Below are 19,008 nucleotides of genomic sequence, written 5' to 3'. Positions count from 1 at the left end.
GGAGATATTCAAACAAAATGGCGGACTTAGCCTACCAAACCTTTTTCAGTGCAACGCAGCCTTTGACAGGCTGTCAAATCCGCCATTTTGACTTTACGACCTTGATTTTTTCGGTTCAAGGTAGCCATGACCTTGAAGATTGTTACTGATTTTTTGTCTTGAATTCTATTTGTCAGTTGATTGAGTTTTTTTTGTCCACCTGGTGACGTCACGTGTATGCTAATTTGTACGGTAGAACCAATGGTGACGTCACTGTGAGTGCCTGGCCGTTCCCTAAAAATATTATAAATTAATTCAATCCCTAATAATTTCCTTAAATAAAACTAAAATTAATTTATTGGTTGATTTTTAAGAGTATTTGGAAAAGAAGTTTTCTACTTTCCACTATAAGGCGTTTTGCGCCAGCGCCCCACAGATGGCGGCACTGCGCGAGTCATTGACATTTCAGCAGGCTCTTTTGGTACTCCAAATCCCAATGTTGCCAAGTCTACCGTTTTTATTTTCGTACATAATCTACCGTTTTTAATAACGTTGCCATTTAAGTGAGTTGTGAAACATTTTATGTACTGCCAATTCTACCTGACTGTACAAAATTTTGTAGGGTTTTTTGAGGTTATTGGATAGGAAATTTAATGAGGATTCCAAAAATGTGCTTAAAACTGTCATTTTCTGGCTCCAAGTGGATTTTACAGGCGATTTTGTCTTGGGCTGTCCTTTCAAACTGTCTTTCTGGCAGTTCAAACTTTGACCCAGCTTTTCTCCCTGACTGTACCAAATTTTGTACTGTTTTTTAGGTTATTGGATAGGAAATTTAATGAGGATTCCAAAAATGTGCCTAAAACTGTCATTTTCTGACCCCAAGTGGGTTTTATAGGCGGTTTTGTCGCGGACTGTCCTTTCAAACTGTCTTTCTGGCAGTTCAAACTTTGACAGCACTTTTCTCTCTGACTGTACCAAGTTTTTTAGTGTTTTTTTAGGTTATTGGATGGGAAATTTAATGAGGATTCCAAAAATGTTGTCAAAACTGTCATTTTTTGACTCCAAGTGGGTTTTATAGGCGGTTTTGTCGCGGACTGTCCTTTCAAACTGTGTTTTTGACAGTTTAAACTTTGACACCGCTTTTCTACCTGACTGTACCAAATTTTTGGTGGTTTTTTAGGTTATTGGATAGGAAATTTAATGGGGATTCCAAAAATGTGCTTAAAACTGTCATTTTCTAATTACAGGTGTGTTTTACAAGCGATTTTGTCCTTGACTGTCTTTTCAAACTGTCTTTCTGGAAGTTCAAATTTTGACCCAACTTTTCTACCTGATTGTACCATTTTTTTAAGTGGTTTTTCAGGTTATTGGATAGTAAATTTAATGAGGATTCCAAAAATGTGCTTAAAACTGTCATTTTCTCACCACAAGTGTGCTTCACAAGCGATTTTGTCCCTGACTGTCCTTTCAAACTGTGTTTCTGACAGTTCAAATTTTGACACTTCTTTTCTGCCTGACTGTACCAAATTTTTGGTGTTTTTTTAGGTTATTGGATAGGAAATTTAATGGGGATTCCAAAAATGTGCTTAAAACTGTCATTTTCTGACTCCAAGTGGGTTTTATAGGCGGTTTTGTCGCGGACTGTCCTTTCAAACTGTGTTTCTGACAGTTCAAATTCTGACACCGCTTTTCTACCTGACTGTACCAAATTTTTGGTGTTTTTTTAGGTTATTGGATAGGAAATTTAATGGGGATTCCAAAAATGTTGTCAAAACTGTCATTTTTTGACTTCAAGTGGGTTTTATAGGCGATTTTATTTCTGACTGTCCTTCTGACCTGGGTTTCTGACAGTTCAAACTTTGACACCGCTTTTCTACCTGACTGTACCAAATTTTGTAGTGTTTTTTTAGGTTATTGGATAGGAAATTTAATGAGGATTTCAAAAATGTGCTTAAAGCTGTCATTTTCTCGCTCCAAGTGTGTTTTATAGGCGATTTTATCCCTGACTGTCATTTCAAACTGTGTATCTGGCAGTTCAAACTTTGACACCGCTTTTCTACCTGACTGTACTGAATTTTTGGTGTTTTTTTAGGTTATTGGATAGGAAATTTAATGGGAATTCCAAAAATGTGCTTAAAACTGTCATTTTCTGACTCCAAGTGGGTTTTATAGGCGGTTTTGTCGCGGACTGTCCTTTCAAACTGTGTTTCTGACAGTTCAAATTCTGACACCGCTTTTCTACCTGACTGTACCAAATTTTTGGTGTTTTTTTAGGTTATTGGATAGGAAATTTAATGGGGATTCCAAAAATGTGCTTAAAACAGTCATTTTCTCGCTCCAAGTGTGTTTTATGGGCGATTTTGTCCCTGACTGTCATTTCAAACTGTGCATCTGACAGTTCAAACTTTGACACCGCTTTTCTACCTGACTGTAATGAATTTTTTTGTTTTTTTTCCAGGGTGTTGGATTGGAAATTTAATGAGGATTCCAAAAATGTTGTCAAAACTGTCATTTTTTGACTCCAAGTGGGTTTTATAGGCGATTTTATTCCTGTCTGTCCTTTCAAACAGTGTTTCTGGCAGTTCAAACTTTGACATCTGTATTCTCCTTGACTGTACCAAATTGTGTAGTGTTTTTTTAGGTTATTGGATGGGAATTTTAGTGGGGATTCTAAAAATGTTGTTAAAACTGTCATTATCTCACTCCAAGTGGATTTTACAGGGCAATTTTGTTGCTGAGTGTCCTTATTTGAACCGCGTTTATTAATTCGATACAAAACGTGTTTCTGAGATTCATAACAGTTATTTTTGACAGCAGTCACGTGACCGTCTAGCTAAATAGCATTCTAGAACCACGTGACAACTGTCACTAACGTCAAAACTGTCAAACTGTGCTTAAAAGTTACAAAAATCTGGGTAAGAAAAGTTCTCTTGCAGCATTGGATGTAAAACGTGTTTCTGACATTCATGACAGTTATTTTGACAGTAGTCACGTGACCGTCTAGCTAAATAGTGCTCTAAAATCACGTGACAACTGTCACTAACGTCAAAACTGTCAAACTGTGCTTAAAAGTTACAAAAATCTGGGTTAAAAACAGTTTTCTTCCAGCATTCGACAGAAAACGTGTTTCTGAGATTTGACAGTTATGTTTGACAGTAGTCACGTGACCGCCTAGTTAAATATTGTTCTAAAATCACCTCACTAACCTCAAAGTTATTAGAAAAATTAAAATTTAAATTTTTTGTAATTAATTAGTAAAATTGCTTGCAATTATTAAAAAATAATAAAAAAATTCCGTTATAATAATGTAAAAGTAGTAAACAATTGGTTTTCTTTAAGTAAATTGCTTATTTTCTTGATAAATCGTTTTTGTTTGACCGCCCATACTATCATCGGCACGGCGACTTGGCAACGCCGCTCCGTCCCGGTCTGTCAACTGTCAAAAAGCGTGAGAACGGTCCCCCCTCGCCCCTCCAAACCCACCTTTAATGTCAGGATTGTATTTTGTATTGAAATGCACTGGATTCAAAGCCATTTCTCACTGTAAATAGAGTGATTCAGTATTTTAGCACCAAACTGGAAAACGGTCGGAAAAGAACGAGAAAAATGCGTAAAACAGCGCGTTGAAGAGCAATTTGGTGCACCATTGCCAGTCTGCCATGATGTTTTCAGCGTCGTTTCCTACACCACCAGTTTTATGGGATTTTCAGTGTAGAATGGGTGCAGATTGACCGTTTACTGGTTAGTATCACGTTTAGACACCAATTAGCTTCGGCAATTTCATCAAACAACCCCGGGGTAAGTCAGTTTTTCAGTGTAAACAGGCCTCAACCTTTACCTGTCATTGTGTGTACAATTTAGTGTGTACCCTGCTTTAGTTGTTGTTTTAGTGTTCTGCACAGTGACAGGTTTCGGTGTTTAGGCACTTTTCCCCGGTTTTTTTTCGGGGAAAAAGGGCTTAAAAACACAGTTTGTATTTTAGTGTAGTTGGAGGCTTAGTTTGGTGTGTACACTGCTTTAGTAAAACAAATCCCAGTTAGCCCTGGAAAAGTGACATGATGACTGACAGTACACCCTTTGTTGTCACATTTTTCCTAGTTTTTTGAGGAAAAACCACCCTGTGGTTTGTAGGGTGGCTTTCCCCTGTTTTTAGGGGCAAAAACACTGTGAGTATTACTTATTAGACAATTTTTTAGTGTAGTTTGAGGCTTAAATCAGTGCCTACACCACTTTAGTGAAACAAATCCCAGTTAGCCCTGGAAAAGTGACATGACTGACAGATCACCCTTTGTTGTCACTTTTCCTTGGTTTTTCGGGGGAAAAAAGTGCCAAAACCACCCTGTATTTTGTACTGTCACTTTCCCCTGTTTTCAGGGCGCAAAAACATTCTGTATATTAGTGTAGTTTGTGGCTTAAATTAGTGTATACACTGCTTTAGTGCTGCAAATCAAGTTAAGCCTGGAAAAGTGACAAGTTACCCTTCGTTGTCACTTTTCCCTGGTTTTTTAAGGGAAAACCACCCTGTATTTTGTAGGGTTACTTTCCCCTGTTTTTAGGGGCAAAAACACTCTGTATATTAGTGTAGTTTGAGGCTTAAATCAGTGTATACACTGCTTTAGTGCTGCAAATCAAGTTATCCCTCTAAAAGTGACAAATTATCCTTTGTTGTCACTTTTCCCGGGTTTTTTAAGGGAAAACCACCCTGTATTTGGTATGGTCGCTTTCCCCTGTTTTTAGGGGCAAAAACACTCTGTATATTAGTGTAGTTTGTGGCTTAAATTAGTGTATACACTGCTTTAGTGCTGCAAATCAAGTTATCCCTCTAAAAGTGACAGGTTACCCTTCGTTGTCACTTTTCCCCTGTTTTTAGGGGCATTGATGTAATTTCCAAAAAAATTTAAATATCTCGGAAACGGTTAGAGTTACAAAAATTTTGCAAAGAAGCAAAAATGTTCAGAGTGATTTTCTGCACTCAGTGAACTGGGTTTACACCCGCTCAGAACCGGGTAAACGCAGCCACAACTCTTAGAACGTTAGTTTGAAATTTAACCGTTTTTTTTGAACACCTTGTATATGTTTAATTGTGTGATGGTTAGTGGAAGGTGAAAGAGCAGTTCAAGACGAACTTTAAGAGATTTTTACGGTTGTCGTAACCCAAAAAATGGCGGAGATATGGAATTTTCAAAATTTTGATGGAATTTTCAAAAAAAATTTAAATATCTCAAAAACGGTTAGAGTTACAAAAATTTTGCATAGAAGCAAAAGTGTTCAGAGTGATTTTCTGCACTCAGTGAACTGGGTTTACACCCGCTCAGAACCGGGTAAACGCAGCCACAACTCCTAGAACGTTAGTTTGAAATTTAACCATTTTTTTGAACACCCTGTATATGTTTAATTGTGTGATGGTTAGTGGAAGGTGAAAGAGCAGTTCAAGACGAACTTTAAGAGATTTTTACGGTTTTTGAAACCCAAAAAATGGCGGAGATATGGAATTTTCAAAATTTTGATGTAATTTCCAAAAAAATTTAAATATCTCGAAAACGGTTAGAGTTACAAAAATTTTGCAAAGAAGCAAAAATGTTCAGAGTGACTTTCTGCACCCAGTGAACTGGGTTTACACCCGTTCAGAACCGGGTAAACGCAGCCACAACTCTTAGAACGTTAGTATGAAATTTAACCGTTTTTTTGAACACCCTGTATATGTTTAATTGTGTGATGGTTAGTGGAAGGTGAAAGAGCAGTTCAAGACGAACTTTAAGAGATTTTTACGGTTTTTGAAACCCAAAAAATGGCGGAGATATGGAATTTTCAAAATTTTGATGTAATTTCCAAAAAAATTTAAATATCTCGAAAACGGTTAGAGTTACAAAAATTTTGCAAAGAAGCAAAAATGTTCAGAGTGACTTTCTGCACCCAGTGAACTGGGTTTACACCCGTTCAGAACCGGGTAAACGCAGCCACAACTCTTAGAACGTTAGTATGAAATTTAACCGTTTTTTTGAACACCCTGTATATGTTTAATTGTGTGATGGTTAGTGGAAGGTGAAAGAGCAGTTCAAGACGAGCTTTAAGAGATTTTTACGGTTTTTGAAACCCAAAAAATAACCGAAAAACAAAATTTTCAAAATTTTGTTGCAATTTTCAAAAAAATTTAAATATCTCGGAAACGGTTTGAGTTACAAAAATTTTGCAAAGAAGCAAAAATGTTCAGAGTGATTTTCTGCACTCAGTGAACTGGGTTTACACCCGCTCAGAACCGGGTAAACGCAGCCACAACTCCTAGAACGTTAGTTTGAAATTTAACCGTTTTTTTGTACACCCTGTATATGTTTAATTGTGTGATGGTTAGTGGAAGGTGAAAGAGCAGTTCAAGACGAACTTTAAGAGATTTTTACGGTTTTTGAAACCCAAAAAATGGCGGAGATATGGAATTTTCAAAATTTTGTTGCAATTTTCAAAAAAATTTAAATATCTCAAAAACGGTTAGAGTTACAAAAATTTTGCATAGAAGCAAAAATGTTCAGAGTGATTTTCTGCACCCAGTGGACTGGGTTTACACCCGCTCAGAACCGGGTAAATGCAGCCGCAACTTCTAGAACGTTAGTTTGAAATTTAACCGTTTTTTTTGTACACCCTGTATATGTTTAATTGTGTGATGGTTAGTAGAAGGTGAAAGAGCAGTTCAAGACGAACTTTAAGAGATTTTTACGGTTTTTGAAACCCAAAAAATGGCGGAGATATGGAATTTTCAAAATTTTGATGTAATTTTCAAAAAAATTTAAATATCTCAAAAACGGTTAGAGTTACAAAAATTTTGCATAGAAGCAAAAATGTTCAGAGTGATTTTCTGCACTCAGTGAACTGGGTTTACACCCGCTCAGAACCGGGTAAACGCAGCCACAACTCCTAGAACGTTAGTTTGAAATTTAACCGTTTTTTTGTACACCCTGTATATGTTTAATTGGGTGATGGTTAGTAGAAGGTGAAAGAGCAGTTCAAGACGAACTTTAAGAGATTTTTACGGTTGTCGTAACCTTAAAAATGGCGGAGATATGGAATTTTCAAAATTTTGATGTAATTTTCAAAAAAATTTAAATTTCTCGAAAACGGTTAGAGTTACAAAAATTTTGCATAGAAGCAAAAATGTTCAGAATAACTTTCTGGACCTAGTGAACTAAGTTATCCCTGGAAAAGTGACATAAGTGACAGGTTAACCTGACTTATGTCACTTTTGCCTAGTTTTTCCAGTTTTTTTGGCTAACACACCCTGTATTTGAAATTGAACTGTTTTTTTGAACACCCTGTATATGTGCAATTGTGTGATGGTTAGTAGAAGGTGAAAGAGCAGTTCAAGACGAACTTTAAGAGATTTTTACGGTTGTCGTAATCTTAAAAATGGCGGAGATATGGAATTTTCAAAATTTTGATGTAATTTTCAAAAAAAATTAAATATCTCGAAAACGGTTAGAGTTACAAAAATTTTGCATAGAAGCAAAAATATTCAGAATGATTTTCTGCACCCAGTGGACTGGGTTTACACCCGCTCAGAACCGGGTAAACGCAGCCACAACTCCTAGAACGTTAGTTTGAAATTTAACCGTTTTTTTGAACACCCTGTATATGTTTAATTGTGTGATGGTTAGTGGAAGGTGAAAGAGCAGTTCAAGACGAACTTTAAGAGATTTTTACGGTTTTTGAAACCCAAAAAATAACCGAAAAACTAAATTTTCAAAATTTTGATGCAATTTTCAAAAAAATTTAAATATCTCAAAAACGGTTAGAGTTACTAAAATTTTGCATAGAAGCAAAAATGTTCAGAGTGATTTTCTGCACTCAGTGAACTGGGTTTACACCCGCTCAGAACCGGGTAAACGCAGCCACATCTCCTAGAACGTTAGTTTGAAATTTAACCGTTTTTTTGAACACCCTGTATATGTTTAATTGTGTGATGGTTAGTAGAAGGTGAAAGAGCAGTTCAAGACGAACTTTAAGAGATTTTTACAGTTTTTGAAACCCAAAAAATGGCGGAGATATGGAATTTTCAAAATTTTGATGTAATTTTCAAAAAAATTTAAATATCTCAAAAACGGTTAGAGTTACAAAAATTTTGCATAGAAGCAAAAATGTTCAGAATGATTTTCTGCAGTCAGTAAACTGGGTTTACACCCGCTCAGAACCGGGTAAACGCAGCCAAAACTCTTAGAACGTTAGTTTGAAATTTAACCGTTTTTTTGAACACCCTGTATATGTTTAATTGGGTGATGGTTAGTGGAAGGTGAAAGAGCAGTTCAAGTCGAACTTTAAGAGATTTTTACGGTCACTGTAACCTCAAAAATGGCGGAGATATGGAATTTTCAAAATTTTGTTGCAATTTTCAAAAAAATTTAAATATCTCAAAAACGGTTAGAGTTACAAAAATTTTGCATAGAAGCAAAAATGTTCAGAATAACTTTCTGGACCCAGTAAACTAAGTTATCCCTGGAAAAGTGACATAAGTGACAGGTTAACCTGACTTATGTCACTTTTGCCTAGTTTTTCCAGTTTTTTTGGCTAACACACCCTGTATTTGAAATTGAACTGTTTTTTTGAACACCCTGTATATGTTTAATTGTGTGATGGTTAGTGGAAGGTGAAAGAGCAGTTCAAGTCGAACTTTAAGAGATTTTTACGGTCACTGTAACCTCAAAAATGGCGGAGATATGGAATTTTCAAAATTTTGTTGCAATTTTCAAAAAAATTTAAATATCTCAAAAACGGTTAGAGTTACAAAAATTTTGCATAGAAGCAAAAATGTTCAGAATAACTTTCTGGACCCAGTAAACTAAGTTATCCCTGGAAAAGTGACATAAGTGACAGGTTAACCTGACTTATGTCACTTTTGCCTAGTTTTTCCAGTTTTTTTGGCTAACACACCCTGTATTTGAAATTGAACTGTTTTTTTGAACACCCTGTATATGTTTAATTGTGTGATGGTTAGTGGAAGGTGAAAGAGCAGTTCAAGACGAACTTTAAGAGATTTTTACGGTTTTTGAAACCCAAAAAATGGCGGAGATATGGAATTTTCAAAATTTTGTTGCAATTTTCAAAAAAATTTAAATATCTCAAAAACGGTTAGAGTTACAAAAATTTTGCATAGAAGCAAAAGTGTTCAGAGTGATTTTCTGCACCCAGTGGACTGGGTTTACACCCGTTCAGAACCGGGTAAACGCAGCCACAACTCCTAGAACGTTAGTTTGAAATTTAACCGTTTTTTTGAACACCCTGTATATGTTTAATTGTGTGATGGTTAGTAGAAGGTGAAAGAGCAGTTCAAGACGAACTTTAAGAGATTTTTACGGTTTTTGAAACCCAAAAAATGGCGGAGATATGGAATTTTCAAAATTTTGATGTAATTTCCAAAAAAAATTAAATATCTCGAAAACGGTTAGAGTTACAAAAATTTTGCAAAGAAGCAAAAATGTTCAGAGTGATTTTCTGCACTCAGTGAACTGGGTTTACACCCGCTCAGAACCGGGTAAACGCAGCCACAACTCCTAGAACGTTAGTTTGAAATTTAACCGTTTTTTTGAACACCCTGTATATATTTAATTGTGTGATGGTTAGTGGAAGGTGAAAGAGCAGTTCAAGACGAACTTTAAGAGATTTTTACGGTTTTTGAAACCCAAAAAATAACCGAAAAACAAAATTTTCAAAATTTTGTTGCAATTTTCAAAAAAATTTAAATATCTCAAAAACGGTTAGAGTTACAAAAATTTTGCAAAGAAGCAAACATGTTCAGAGTGATTTTCTGCACTCAGTGAACTGGGTTTACACCCGCTCAGAACCGGGTAAACGCAGCCACAACTTCTAGAACGTTAGTTTGAAATTTAACTGTTTTTTTGAACATCCTGTATATGTTTATACGTGTTGTGGTTAGTGGAAGGTGAAAGAGCAGTTCAAGACGAACTTTAAGAGATTTTTACGGTTTTTGAAACCCAAAAAATGGCGGAGATATGGAATTTTCAAAATTTTGATGTAATTTTCAAAAAAATTTAAATATCTCAAAAACGGTTAGAGTTACAAAAATTTTGCATAGAAGCAAAAATGTTCAGAATAACTTTCTGGACCCAGTAAACTAAGTTATCCCTGGAAAAGTGACATAAGTGACAGGTTAACCTGACTTATGTCACTTTTGCCTAGTTTTTCCAGTTTTTTTGGCTAACACACCCTGTATTTGAAATTGAACTGTTTTTTTGAACACCCTGTATATGTGCAATTGTGTGATGGTTAGTAGAAGGTGAAAGAGCAGTTCAAGACGAACTTTAAGAGATTTTTACGGTTGTCGTAATCTTAAAAATGGCGGAGATATGGAATTTTAAAAATTTTGATGTAATTTTCAAAAAAAATTAAATATCTCGAAAACGGTTAGAGTTACAAAAATTTTGCATAGAAGCAAAAATATTCAGAATGATTTTCTGCACCCAGTGGACTGGGTTTACACCCGCTCAGAACCGGGTAAACGCAGCCACAACTCCTAGAACGTTAGTTTGAAATTTAACCGTTTTTTTTGAACACCCTGTATATGTTTAATTGTGTGATGGTTAGTAGAAGGTGAAAGAGCAGTTCAAGACGAACTTTAATAGATTTTTACGATTTTTAAAACACAAAAAATAACCGAAAAACAAAATTTTCAAAATTTTGATGTAATTTTCAAGAAAATTTAAATATCTCAAAAACGGTTAGAGTTACAAAAATTTTGCATAGAAGCAAAAATGTTCAGGGTGATTTTCTGCACCCAGTGAACTGGGTTTACACCCGCTCAGAACTGGGTAAACGCAGCCACAACTCCTAGAACGTTATTTTGAAATTTAACCGTTTTTTTGTACACCCTGTATATGTTTAATTGTGTGATGGTTAGTAGAAGGTGAAAGAGCAGTTCAAGACGAACTTTAAGAGATTTTTACGATTTTTGAAACCCAAAAAATAACCGAAAAACAAAATTTTCAAAATTTTGATGCAATTTCCCAAAAAATTTAAATATCTCAAAAACGGTTAGAGTTACTAAAATTTTGCATAGAAGCAAAAATGTTCAGAGTGATTTTCTGCACTCAGTGAACTGGGTTTACACCCGCTCAGAACCGGGTAAACGCAGCCACAACTTCTAGAACGTTAGTTTGAAATTTAACCGTTTTTTTTGTACACCCTGTATATGTTTAATTGTGTGATGGTTAGTGGAAGGTGAAAGAGCAGTTCAAGACGAACTTTAAGAGATTTTTACGGTTGTCGTAACTTTAAAAATGGCGGAGATATGGAATTTTCAAAATTTTGATGTAATTTCCAAAAAAATTTAAATATCTCGGAAACGGTTAGAGTTACAAAAATTTTGCATAGAAGCAAAAATGTTTGGGAAGACTTTCTGGACCCAGTAAACTAAGTTATCCCTGGAAAAGTGACATAAGTGACAGGTTAACCTGACTTATGTCACTTTTGCCTAGTTTTTCCAGTTTTTTTGGCTAACACACCCTGTATTTGAAATTGAACTGTTTTTTTGAACACCCTATATATGTTTAATTGTGTGATGGTTAGTAGAAGGTGAAAGAGCAGTTCAAGACGAACTTTAAGAGATTTTTACGGTCACTGTAACCTCAAAAATGGCGGAGATATGAAATTTTCAAAATTTTGATGCAATTTCCAAAAAAATTTAAATATCTCAAAAACGGTTAGAGTTACAAAAATTTTGCATAGAAGCAAAAATGTTCAGAATAACTTTCTGGACCCAGTAAACTAAGTTATCCCTGGAAAAATGACATAAGTGACAGGTTAACCTGACTTATGTCACTTTTGTCTAGTTTTCCAGTTTTTTGGCTAACACACCCTGTATTTCCAGTGAAAAGGTATCCAGAATGGTGGTGGATGTGCATGCGAGGCCTTTGCAAACCTACAAAATGCAGCCAGCCTCGATGAGCCCCAAAGAGCTTTCGGACAACGACGATGTGGCCACTTCGTTGGTGCTGGACCCCATTTTGGGCTTCAATTCGCACAAAATGAACGTCCGCTATCGTCCGTTGCGGACAAACGGGCCGGAATTGCGGAAAATTGTCCAGGAATTTATCCGGGACCAGGATTACGAGAGGGCTTTCGCCAGGATTGCCAAGGGAGAGTGGATGCCGCGTTTGAGGTCGAAAAACCAACAGAAGAAACTCGAGGAGCATGTGAGTGATCCCCTGTAACTCGGTTATTTTGACAGCTACAGCGTGGTTCAATATACCAATTTGTAGCCCTTGAAATTCTCTTTTAACCACCCTGTATAGTGTTTTTACCTAAAACGTCAAATAACTGAGTTATTTACTGTTAAACCTGAGTTGTTTGGAGTAAAGTTTCAATGTGACAGTTTTCACTTTGACAGCCCATAACTCGGTTATTTTGACAGCTACAGGGTGGTTCAATACACCAATTTGTGGCCCTTGAAATTCTCTTTTAACCACCCTGTATAGCGTTTCTACCTAAAATGTCAAATAACTGAGTTATTTACTGTCAAACCTGAGTTGTTTGCAGTAAAAGTTTGAATGTGACGAATTCAGAAGTTACTGCAAACAACTTAGGTTTGACAGTAAATAACTCGGTTTTTTGACGTTTTAGGTAAAAACACTATACAGGGTGGTTAAAAGCGAATTTCAAGGGCTACAAATTGGTGTATTGAACCACCCTGTAACTGTCAAAGTAACCGAGTTACGGGCTGTCAAAGAGAAAACTGTCAAATTGAAACTTTACTCCAAACAACTCAGGTTTGACAGTAAATAACTCAGTAATTTGACGTTTTAGGTAAAAACACTATACAGGGTGGTCAAAAGAGAATTTCAAGGGCTACAAATTGGTATATTGAACCACCCCGTAACTGTCAAAATAACTCAGATATTTGACATTTTAGATAAAAGCAACAAGTATTTTTTTAATGAGTTTTAGTGACATTGTATAACGTTGCCAGTCAAATTTCTGATTGACAGTCAATTTTTGTGATTTGACAGTTGTCAAATAAAAAAAATAAATAAAAGTTTTTAAATAATTTTTTTATGACTTCACAGTAAATGTTTGCTATTTGACAGCTGTCAAATTAAAAAAAAAATAAAAAATTTCAAATAATTTTTTTATGACTTTACAGTCAATTTTAGGGATTTGACAACTGTCAAATTAAAAAAAAAATTAAATAATGTTTTTTGACTTATTGTGTTCTTGCAAGTCAAACTTCTGCTTGACAGTCAATTTTAGGAATTTGACAGCTGTCAAATTTAAAAAAAATAAAAATTTTTAAATAATTTTTTTATGACTTATTTGTAGTCTTGCAAGTCAAACTTCCGATTGACAGTCAATTTATTTTATTTGACAGCTGTCAAATTAGAAAAAAATAAAAAAATTTAAATAATTTTTTTTTAATGACTTCACAGTCAATTTTTGCTATTTGACGCTGTCAAATTAAAAAAAAGTAAACATTTTTAAATAATTTTTTTATGACTTCACAGTCAATTTTAGGGATTAAAAAAACTAATAAAGGAAAAAATAATTAAACTAACTAAAAAAATAAAAAACATAAAACTAACTAATAAATTAACTGTCAAATTAAAAAAAAATTAAATAATTTTTTATGATTTACTGTAGTCTTGCAAGTCAAACTTCTGATTGACAGTCAATTTTTGCTATTTGACAGCTGTCAAATTAAAAAAAAATAAAAATTTTTAATTAATTTTTTTATGACTTTTCAGTCAATTTTAGGGATTTGACAACTGACAAATTAAAAAAAAATTAAATATTTTTTTATGACTTATTGTAGTCGTGCAAGTCAAACTACTGATTGACAGTCAATTTTTGCGATTTGACAGCTGTCAAATTAGAAAAAAATAAAAAAAATTAAATAATTTTTTTTATAAATTTTAGTGACATTGCAGTCTTGCAAGTCAAACTTCTGATTGACAGTCAATTTTTGTGATTTGAGCTGTCAAATTAAAAAAAAATAAAAATTTTTAAATAATTTTTTTTTTTATGACTTCACAGTCAATTTTTGCTATTTGACGCTGTCAAATTAAAAAAAAGTAAACATTTTTAAATAATTTATTTTATTTGACAGCTGTCAAATTAGAAAAAAATAAAAAAATTTAAATAATTTTTTTATGACTTTACAGTCAATTTTAGGGATTTGACAACTGTCAAATTAAAAAAAAAATTAAATAATGTTTTTTGACTTATTGTGTTCTTGCAAGTCAAACTTCTGCTTGACAGTCAATTTTAGGAATTTGACAGCTGTCAAATTTAAAAAAAATAAAAATTTTTAAATAATTTTTTTATGACTTATTTGTAGTCTTGCAAGTCAAACTTCCGATTGACAGTCAATTTATTTTATTTGACAGCTGTCAAATTAGAAAAAAATAAAAAAATTTAAATAATTTTTTTTTAATGACTTCACAGTCAATTTTTGCTATTTGACGCTGTCAAATTAAAAAAAAGTAAACATTTTTAAATAATTTTTTTATGACTTCACAGTCAATTTTAGGGATTAAAAAAACTAATAAAGGAAAAAATAATTAAACTAACTAAAAAAATAAAAAACATAAAACTAACTAATAAATTAACTGTCAAATTAAAAAAAAATTAAATAATTTTTTATGATTTACTGTAGTCTTGCAAGTCAAACTTCTGATTGACAGTCAATTTTTGCTATTTGACAGCTGTCAAATTAAAAAAAAATAAAAATTTTTAATTAATTTTTTTATGACTTTTCAGTCAATTTTAGGGATTTGACAACTGACAAATTAAAAAAAAAATTAAATATTTTTTTATGACTTATTGTAGTCGTGCAAGTCAAACTACTGATTGACAGTCAATTTTTGCGATTTGACAGCTGTCAAATTAGAAAAAAATAAAAAAAATTAAATAATTTTTTTTATAAATTTTAGTGACATTGCAGTCTTGCAAGTCAAACTTCTGATTGACAGTCAATTTTTGTGATTTGAGCTGTCAAATTAAAAAAAATAAAAATTTTTAAATAATTTTTTTTTATGAATAAAAAATTTTAAATAATTTTTTTTTTTGACTTCACAGTCAATTTTTGCTATTTGACGCTGTCAAATTAAAAAAAAGTAAACATTTTTAAATAATTTATTTTATTTGACAGCTGTCAAATTAGAAAAAAATAAAAAAATTTAAATAATTTTTTTATGACTTTACAGTCAATTTTAGGGATTTGACAACTGTCAAATTAAAAAAAATTCGAATAATTTTTTATGATTTACTGTAGTCTTGCAAGTCAAACTTGTCAAACGTCAAATTAGAAAAAAATAAAAAAAAATTAATTATTTTTTTTTATAAATTTTAGTGACATTGTAGTCTTGCAAGTCAAATTTCTGAATGATAGTCAAATTTTATGGATTGACAACTGTCAAATTAAAAAAAAAATAAATAAAATTTATGATTTTTTTATGACTTATTGTAGTTTTGCAAATCAAACTTTCGATTGACAGTCAATTTTTGTGTTTTGACAGCTGTCAAATTTAAAAAAAAATATATTTTTTGTTCTGGCAAATTAAATTTTTTTATTTTTTTAAATATTTTATTTTTCAAAATGAACTTCCAGATTTATCTTTAAAAAGAAGTCCTTAATTCTGTTATTTTCTGACAAATTAAAATTATTTTTTTTTTAATAAATTTTTTTTTCTTCAATAATTTTTTTTAATATTTTTTTTTTTCAAAATTAAATTCCAGATTTATCGTAAAAAAGAAGTCCTCAATTCTGTTAATTTCTGACAAATTAAATTTAATTTTTTTTTAATTAATTTTTTTAATTATTTTTTTTAATTAATTTTTTTTTATTTTATTTTTTTCAAAATTAAATTCCAGATTTATCGTTAAAGAAGTCCTTAATTCTGTTATTTTCTGACAAATTAAAATTATTATTATTTTTTTTTTAATTAATTTTTTTTTAATACCATTTTTTTTTCCTTCAATAATTTTTTTTAATATTTTTTTTTTCAATATTAAATTCCAGATTTATCGTTAAAAAGAAGTCCTTAATTCTGTTATTTTCCGACAAATTTAAATTTATTTTTTTCTTTCATTAATTTTTTTAATTATTTTTTTTAATTAATTTTTTTTTGAAATAATTTTTTTTAATATTTTTTTTTTCAAAATTAAATTCCAGATTTATCATTAAAAAGAAGTCCTTAATTCTGTTATTTTCTGACAAATTAAAATTTTTTTTTTTTTTTTTTTTTTAATTAATTTTTTTTTTAATAAATTTTTTTTTTCAATATTTTTTTTAATAAAATTTTTTTAAAATTAACTTCCCGATTTATCGTTAAAAAGAAGTCCTTAATTCTGTTAATTTCTGGCAAATTATGAATAATTTTTTTTTTAATAATTTTTTTTTTTCTTCAATAATTTTTTTTAGTAAAATTTTTTCAAAACTAACTTCCAAATTTATAGTTAAAAAGAAGTCCTTAATTCTGTTAATTTCTGGCAAATTATGAATAATGTTTTTTAAATTAATTTTTTTTTAATAAATATTTTTTTTTCCTTCAATAATTTTTTTTAATATTTTTTTTTTTCAAAATTAAATTCCAGATTTATCGTTAAAAAGAAGTCCTTAATTCTGTTAATTTCTGACAAATCAAATTTAATTTTTTTTTAATTAATTTTTTTTTTTTTTTTTTTTTTAATTAATTTTTTTTTTTGAAATAATTTTTTTTAAAATTTTTTTTTTCAAAATTAAATTCCAGATCGTTAAAGAAGTCCTTAATTCTGTTATTTTCTGACAAATAAAAATTTTTTTTTTTATTTTTTTTAATTAATTTTTTTTTTAATAATTTTTTTTTTTCTTCAATAATTTTTTTTAGTAAAATTTTTTCAAAACTAACTTCCAAATTTATAATTAAAAAGAAGTCCTTAATTCTGTTAATTTCTGGCAAATTATGAATAATGTTTTTTAAATTAATTTTTTTTTAATAAATATTTTTTTTTTCTTCAATAATTTTTTTTAATATTTTTTTTTTCAAAATTAAATTCCAGATTTATCGTTAAAAAGAAGTCCTTAATTCTGTTAATTTCTGACAAATAAAATTTTTTTTTTTAATTAATTTTTTTAATTAATTTTTTTTTTGAAATAATTTTTTTTTATATTTTTTTTTTCAAAATTAAATTCCAGATTTATGGTTAAAAAGAAGTCCTTAATTCTGTTATTTTCTGACAAATTAAAATTATTATTATTTTTTTTTTTTTTAATTAATTTTTTTTTCCTTCAATAATTTTTTTTTATATTTTTTTTTTCAAAATTAAATTCCAGATTTATCGTAAAAAAGAAGTCCTCAATTCTGTTATTTTCTGACAAATTTAAATTTATTTTTTTCTTTCATTAATTTTTTTAATTATTTTTTTTAATTAATTTTTTTTTTGAAATAATTTTTTTTTATATTTTTTTTTTCAAAATTAAATTCCAGATTTATCGTAAAAAAGAAGTCCTTAATTCTGTTATTTTCTGACAAATAAAATTTTTTTTTTAATAAATTTTTTTTTTAAATTTTTTTTTAATATTTTTTTTTTGAAATTTTAGATTTACCGCTACTTGCGCGTGTTCGACAAAGACTCGGGCTTCGTCATCGAGCCCTGCTACCGCTACTCGTTGGAAGGGCAGAAAGGCGCCAAAATCTCCGCCACCCGGAAATGGTTCAAAAACGACAAAATCGAACGTTTGGTCGGCTGCATTGCCGAACTGACGGAAAAAGAAGAAGACGAACTGCTCCATCCGGGAAAAAACGACTTTTCCGTCATGTACAGTTGTCGGAAAAATTGCGCGCAACTCTGGCTCGGCCCCGCCGCCTACATCAATCACGACTGTCGCGCCAATTGCAAATTTGTGGCGACGGGGCGCGACACTGCCTGCGTCAAAGTGTTGCGCGACATCGAAATCGGCGAGGAAATTACCTGTTTCTACGGCGAGGACTTTTTCGGCGACAAGAATTGCTATTGCGAGTGCGAAACGTGCGAGCGAAGGAAAACGGGCGCGTTCGCCAAAGAGAACGACACCAAGGAGGAGAACGGCTACCGGCTGAGAGAGACGGACAATCGGCTGAATCGCACCAAACGGAAGATTTTGAGTAACAACAATAAGGAAATGTGCGCGGACTTGGAGCCGGGCACGGCGGTGGTGCCGTTGTGCATGAAAGAGCTGCGCCGGAAAGGATTGACCAAGTACGATGCGGAGCTGTTGATTGCGCAAGGTGAGTACGGAAACTGGTTGGGATTGGCGCAAAAAAAACTTTTGGTCCTTCGAACCCTGTTAAAACTTTGACACCGCTTTTCTCCCTGACTGTACCCAATTTTTAGTGTTTTTCCAGGTTGTTGGATAGGAAATTTAGTGGGGATTCCAGAAATGTGCTTAAAACTGTCACTTTTCCACTCCAAGTGTGTTTTACAAGCGATTTTGTCCTTGACTGTCCTTTCAAATTGTGTTTCTGTTAGTTCACACTTTGACTTCGTTTTTCTACCTGAGTGTACCTGATTTTTTTGTATTTTTTGTGTCATTTGATAGGAAATTTAATGAGGATTCCAGAAATGTGCTTAAAACTGTCACTTTTCCACTCCAAGTGTGTTTTACAAGCGATTTTGTCCCTGACTGTCTTTTCAAACTGTGTTTCTGTCAGTGCAAACTTTGACTTCATTTTTCTATCGGACTGTACTCGATTTTTTAGTGTTTTTCCAGGTTGTTGGATAGGAAATTTAGTGAGGATTCCAGAAATGTTCTTAAAATTGCCACTTTTCCACTCCAAGTGTGTTTTACAAGCGATTTTGTCCCTGACTGTCCTTTCAAACTGTGTTTCAGTCAGTTCAAACTTTGACTTCGTTTTTCTCCCTGACTGTACCAAATTTGTTAGTGTTTTTCCAACTTGTTGGATAGGGAATTTAGTGGGGATTCCAGAAATATGCTTAAAACTGCCACTTTTCCACTCCAAGTGTGTTTTACAAGCGATTTTGTCCTTGACTGTCCTTTCAAACTGTGTTTCAGTCAGT

The 19,008-nt window shown here is 32.0% G+C and overlaps 1 protein-coding gene across 6 annotated transcripts in view; it reads left to right on the top strand.

Moving 5' to 3' along the window:
• The first annotated feature begins 3,448 nt into the window (after positions 1 to 3,448).
• Hmt4-20 (Histone methyltransferase 4-20) overlaps positions 3,449 to 19,008 on the top strand; it is a 59,355-nt gene continuing 43,795 nt past the window's right edge. For 3 of the 6 annotated variants that reach the window (XR_014180102.1, XM_081991165.1, XM_081991161.1), the window contains exons 1-4: positions 3,449 to 3,777; positions 3,962 to 4,145; positions 11,846 to 12,170; positions 17,552 to 18,218. Coding sequence is in view for 5 of the 6 variants with exons in the window: in XM_081991165.1 (XP_081847291.1) it covers positions 11,862 to 12,170; positions 17,552 to 18,218 (976 nt within the window). In the remaining variant the exon portion in view is untranslated. The remainder of the gene's footprint in view (positions 3,778 to 3,961; positions 4,146 to 11,845; positions 12,171 to 17,551; positions 18,219 to 19,008) is intronic. The other 3 variants (XM_081991164.1, XM_081991162.1, XM_081991163.1) reach the window with 3 other exon arrangements.

This window comes from Ips typographus, linkage group LG12 (genome assembly GCF_016097725.1).
Source record: "Ips typographus isolate SLU linkage group LG12, UJ_Ityp_2.0, whole genome shotgun sequence".
NCBI lineage: Eukaryota > Metazoa > Arthropoda > Insecta > Coleoptera > Curculionidae > Ips > Ips typographus.
Note: the sequence above shows the minus strand (reverse complement) of the source record. Positions and strands in the feature narration are given on the sequence as shown.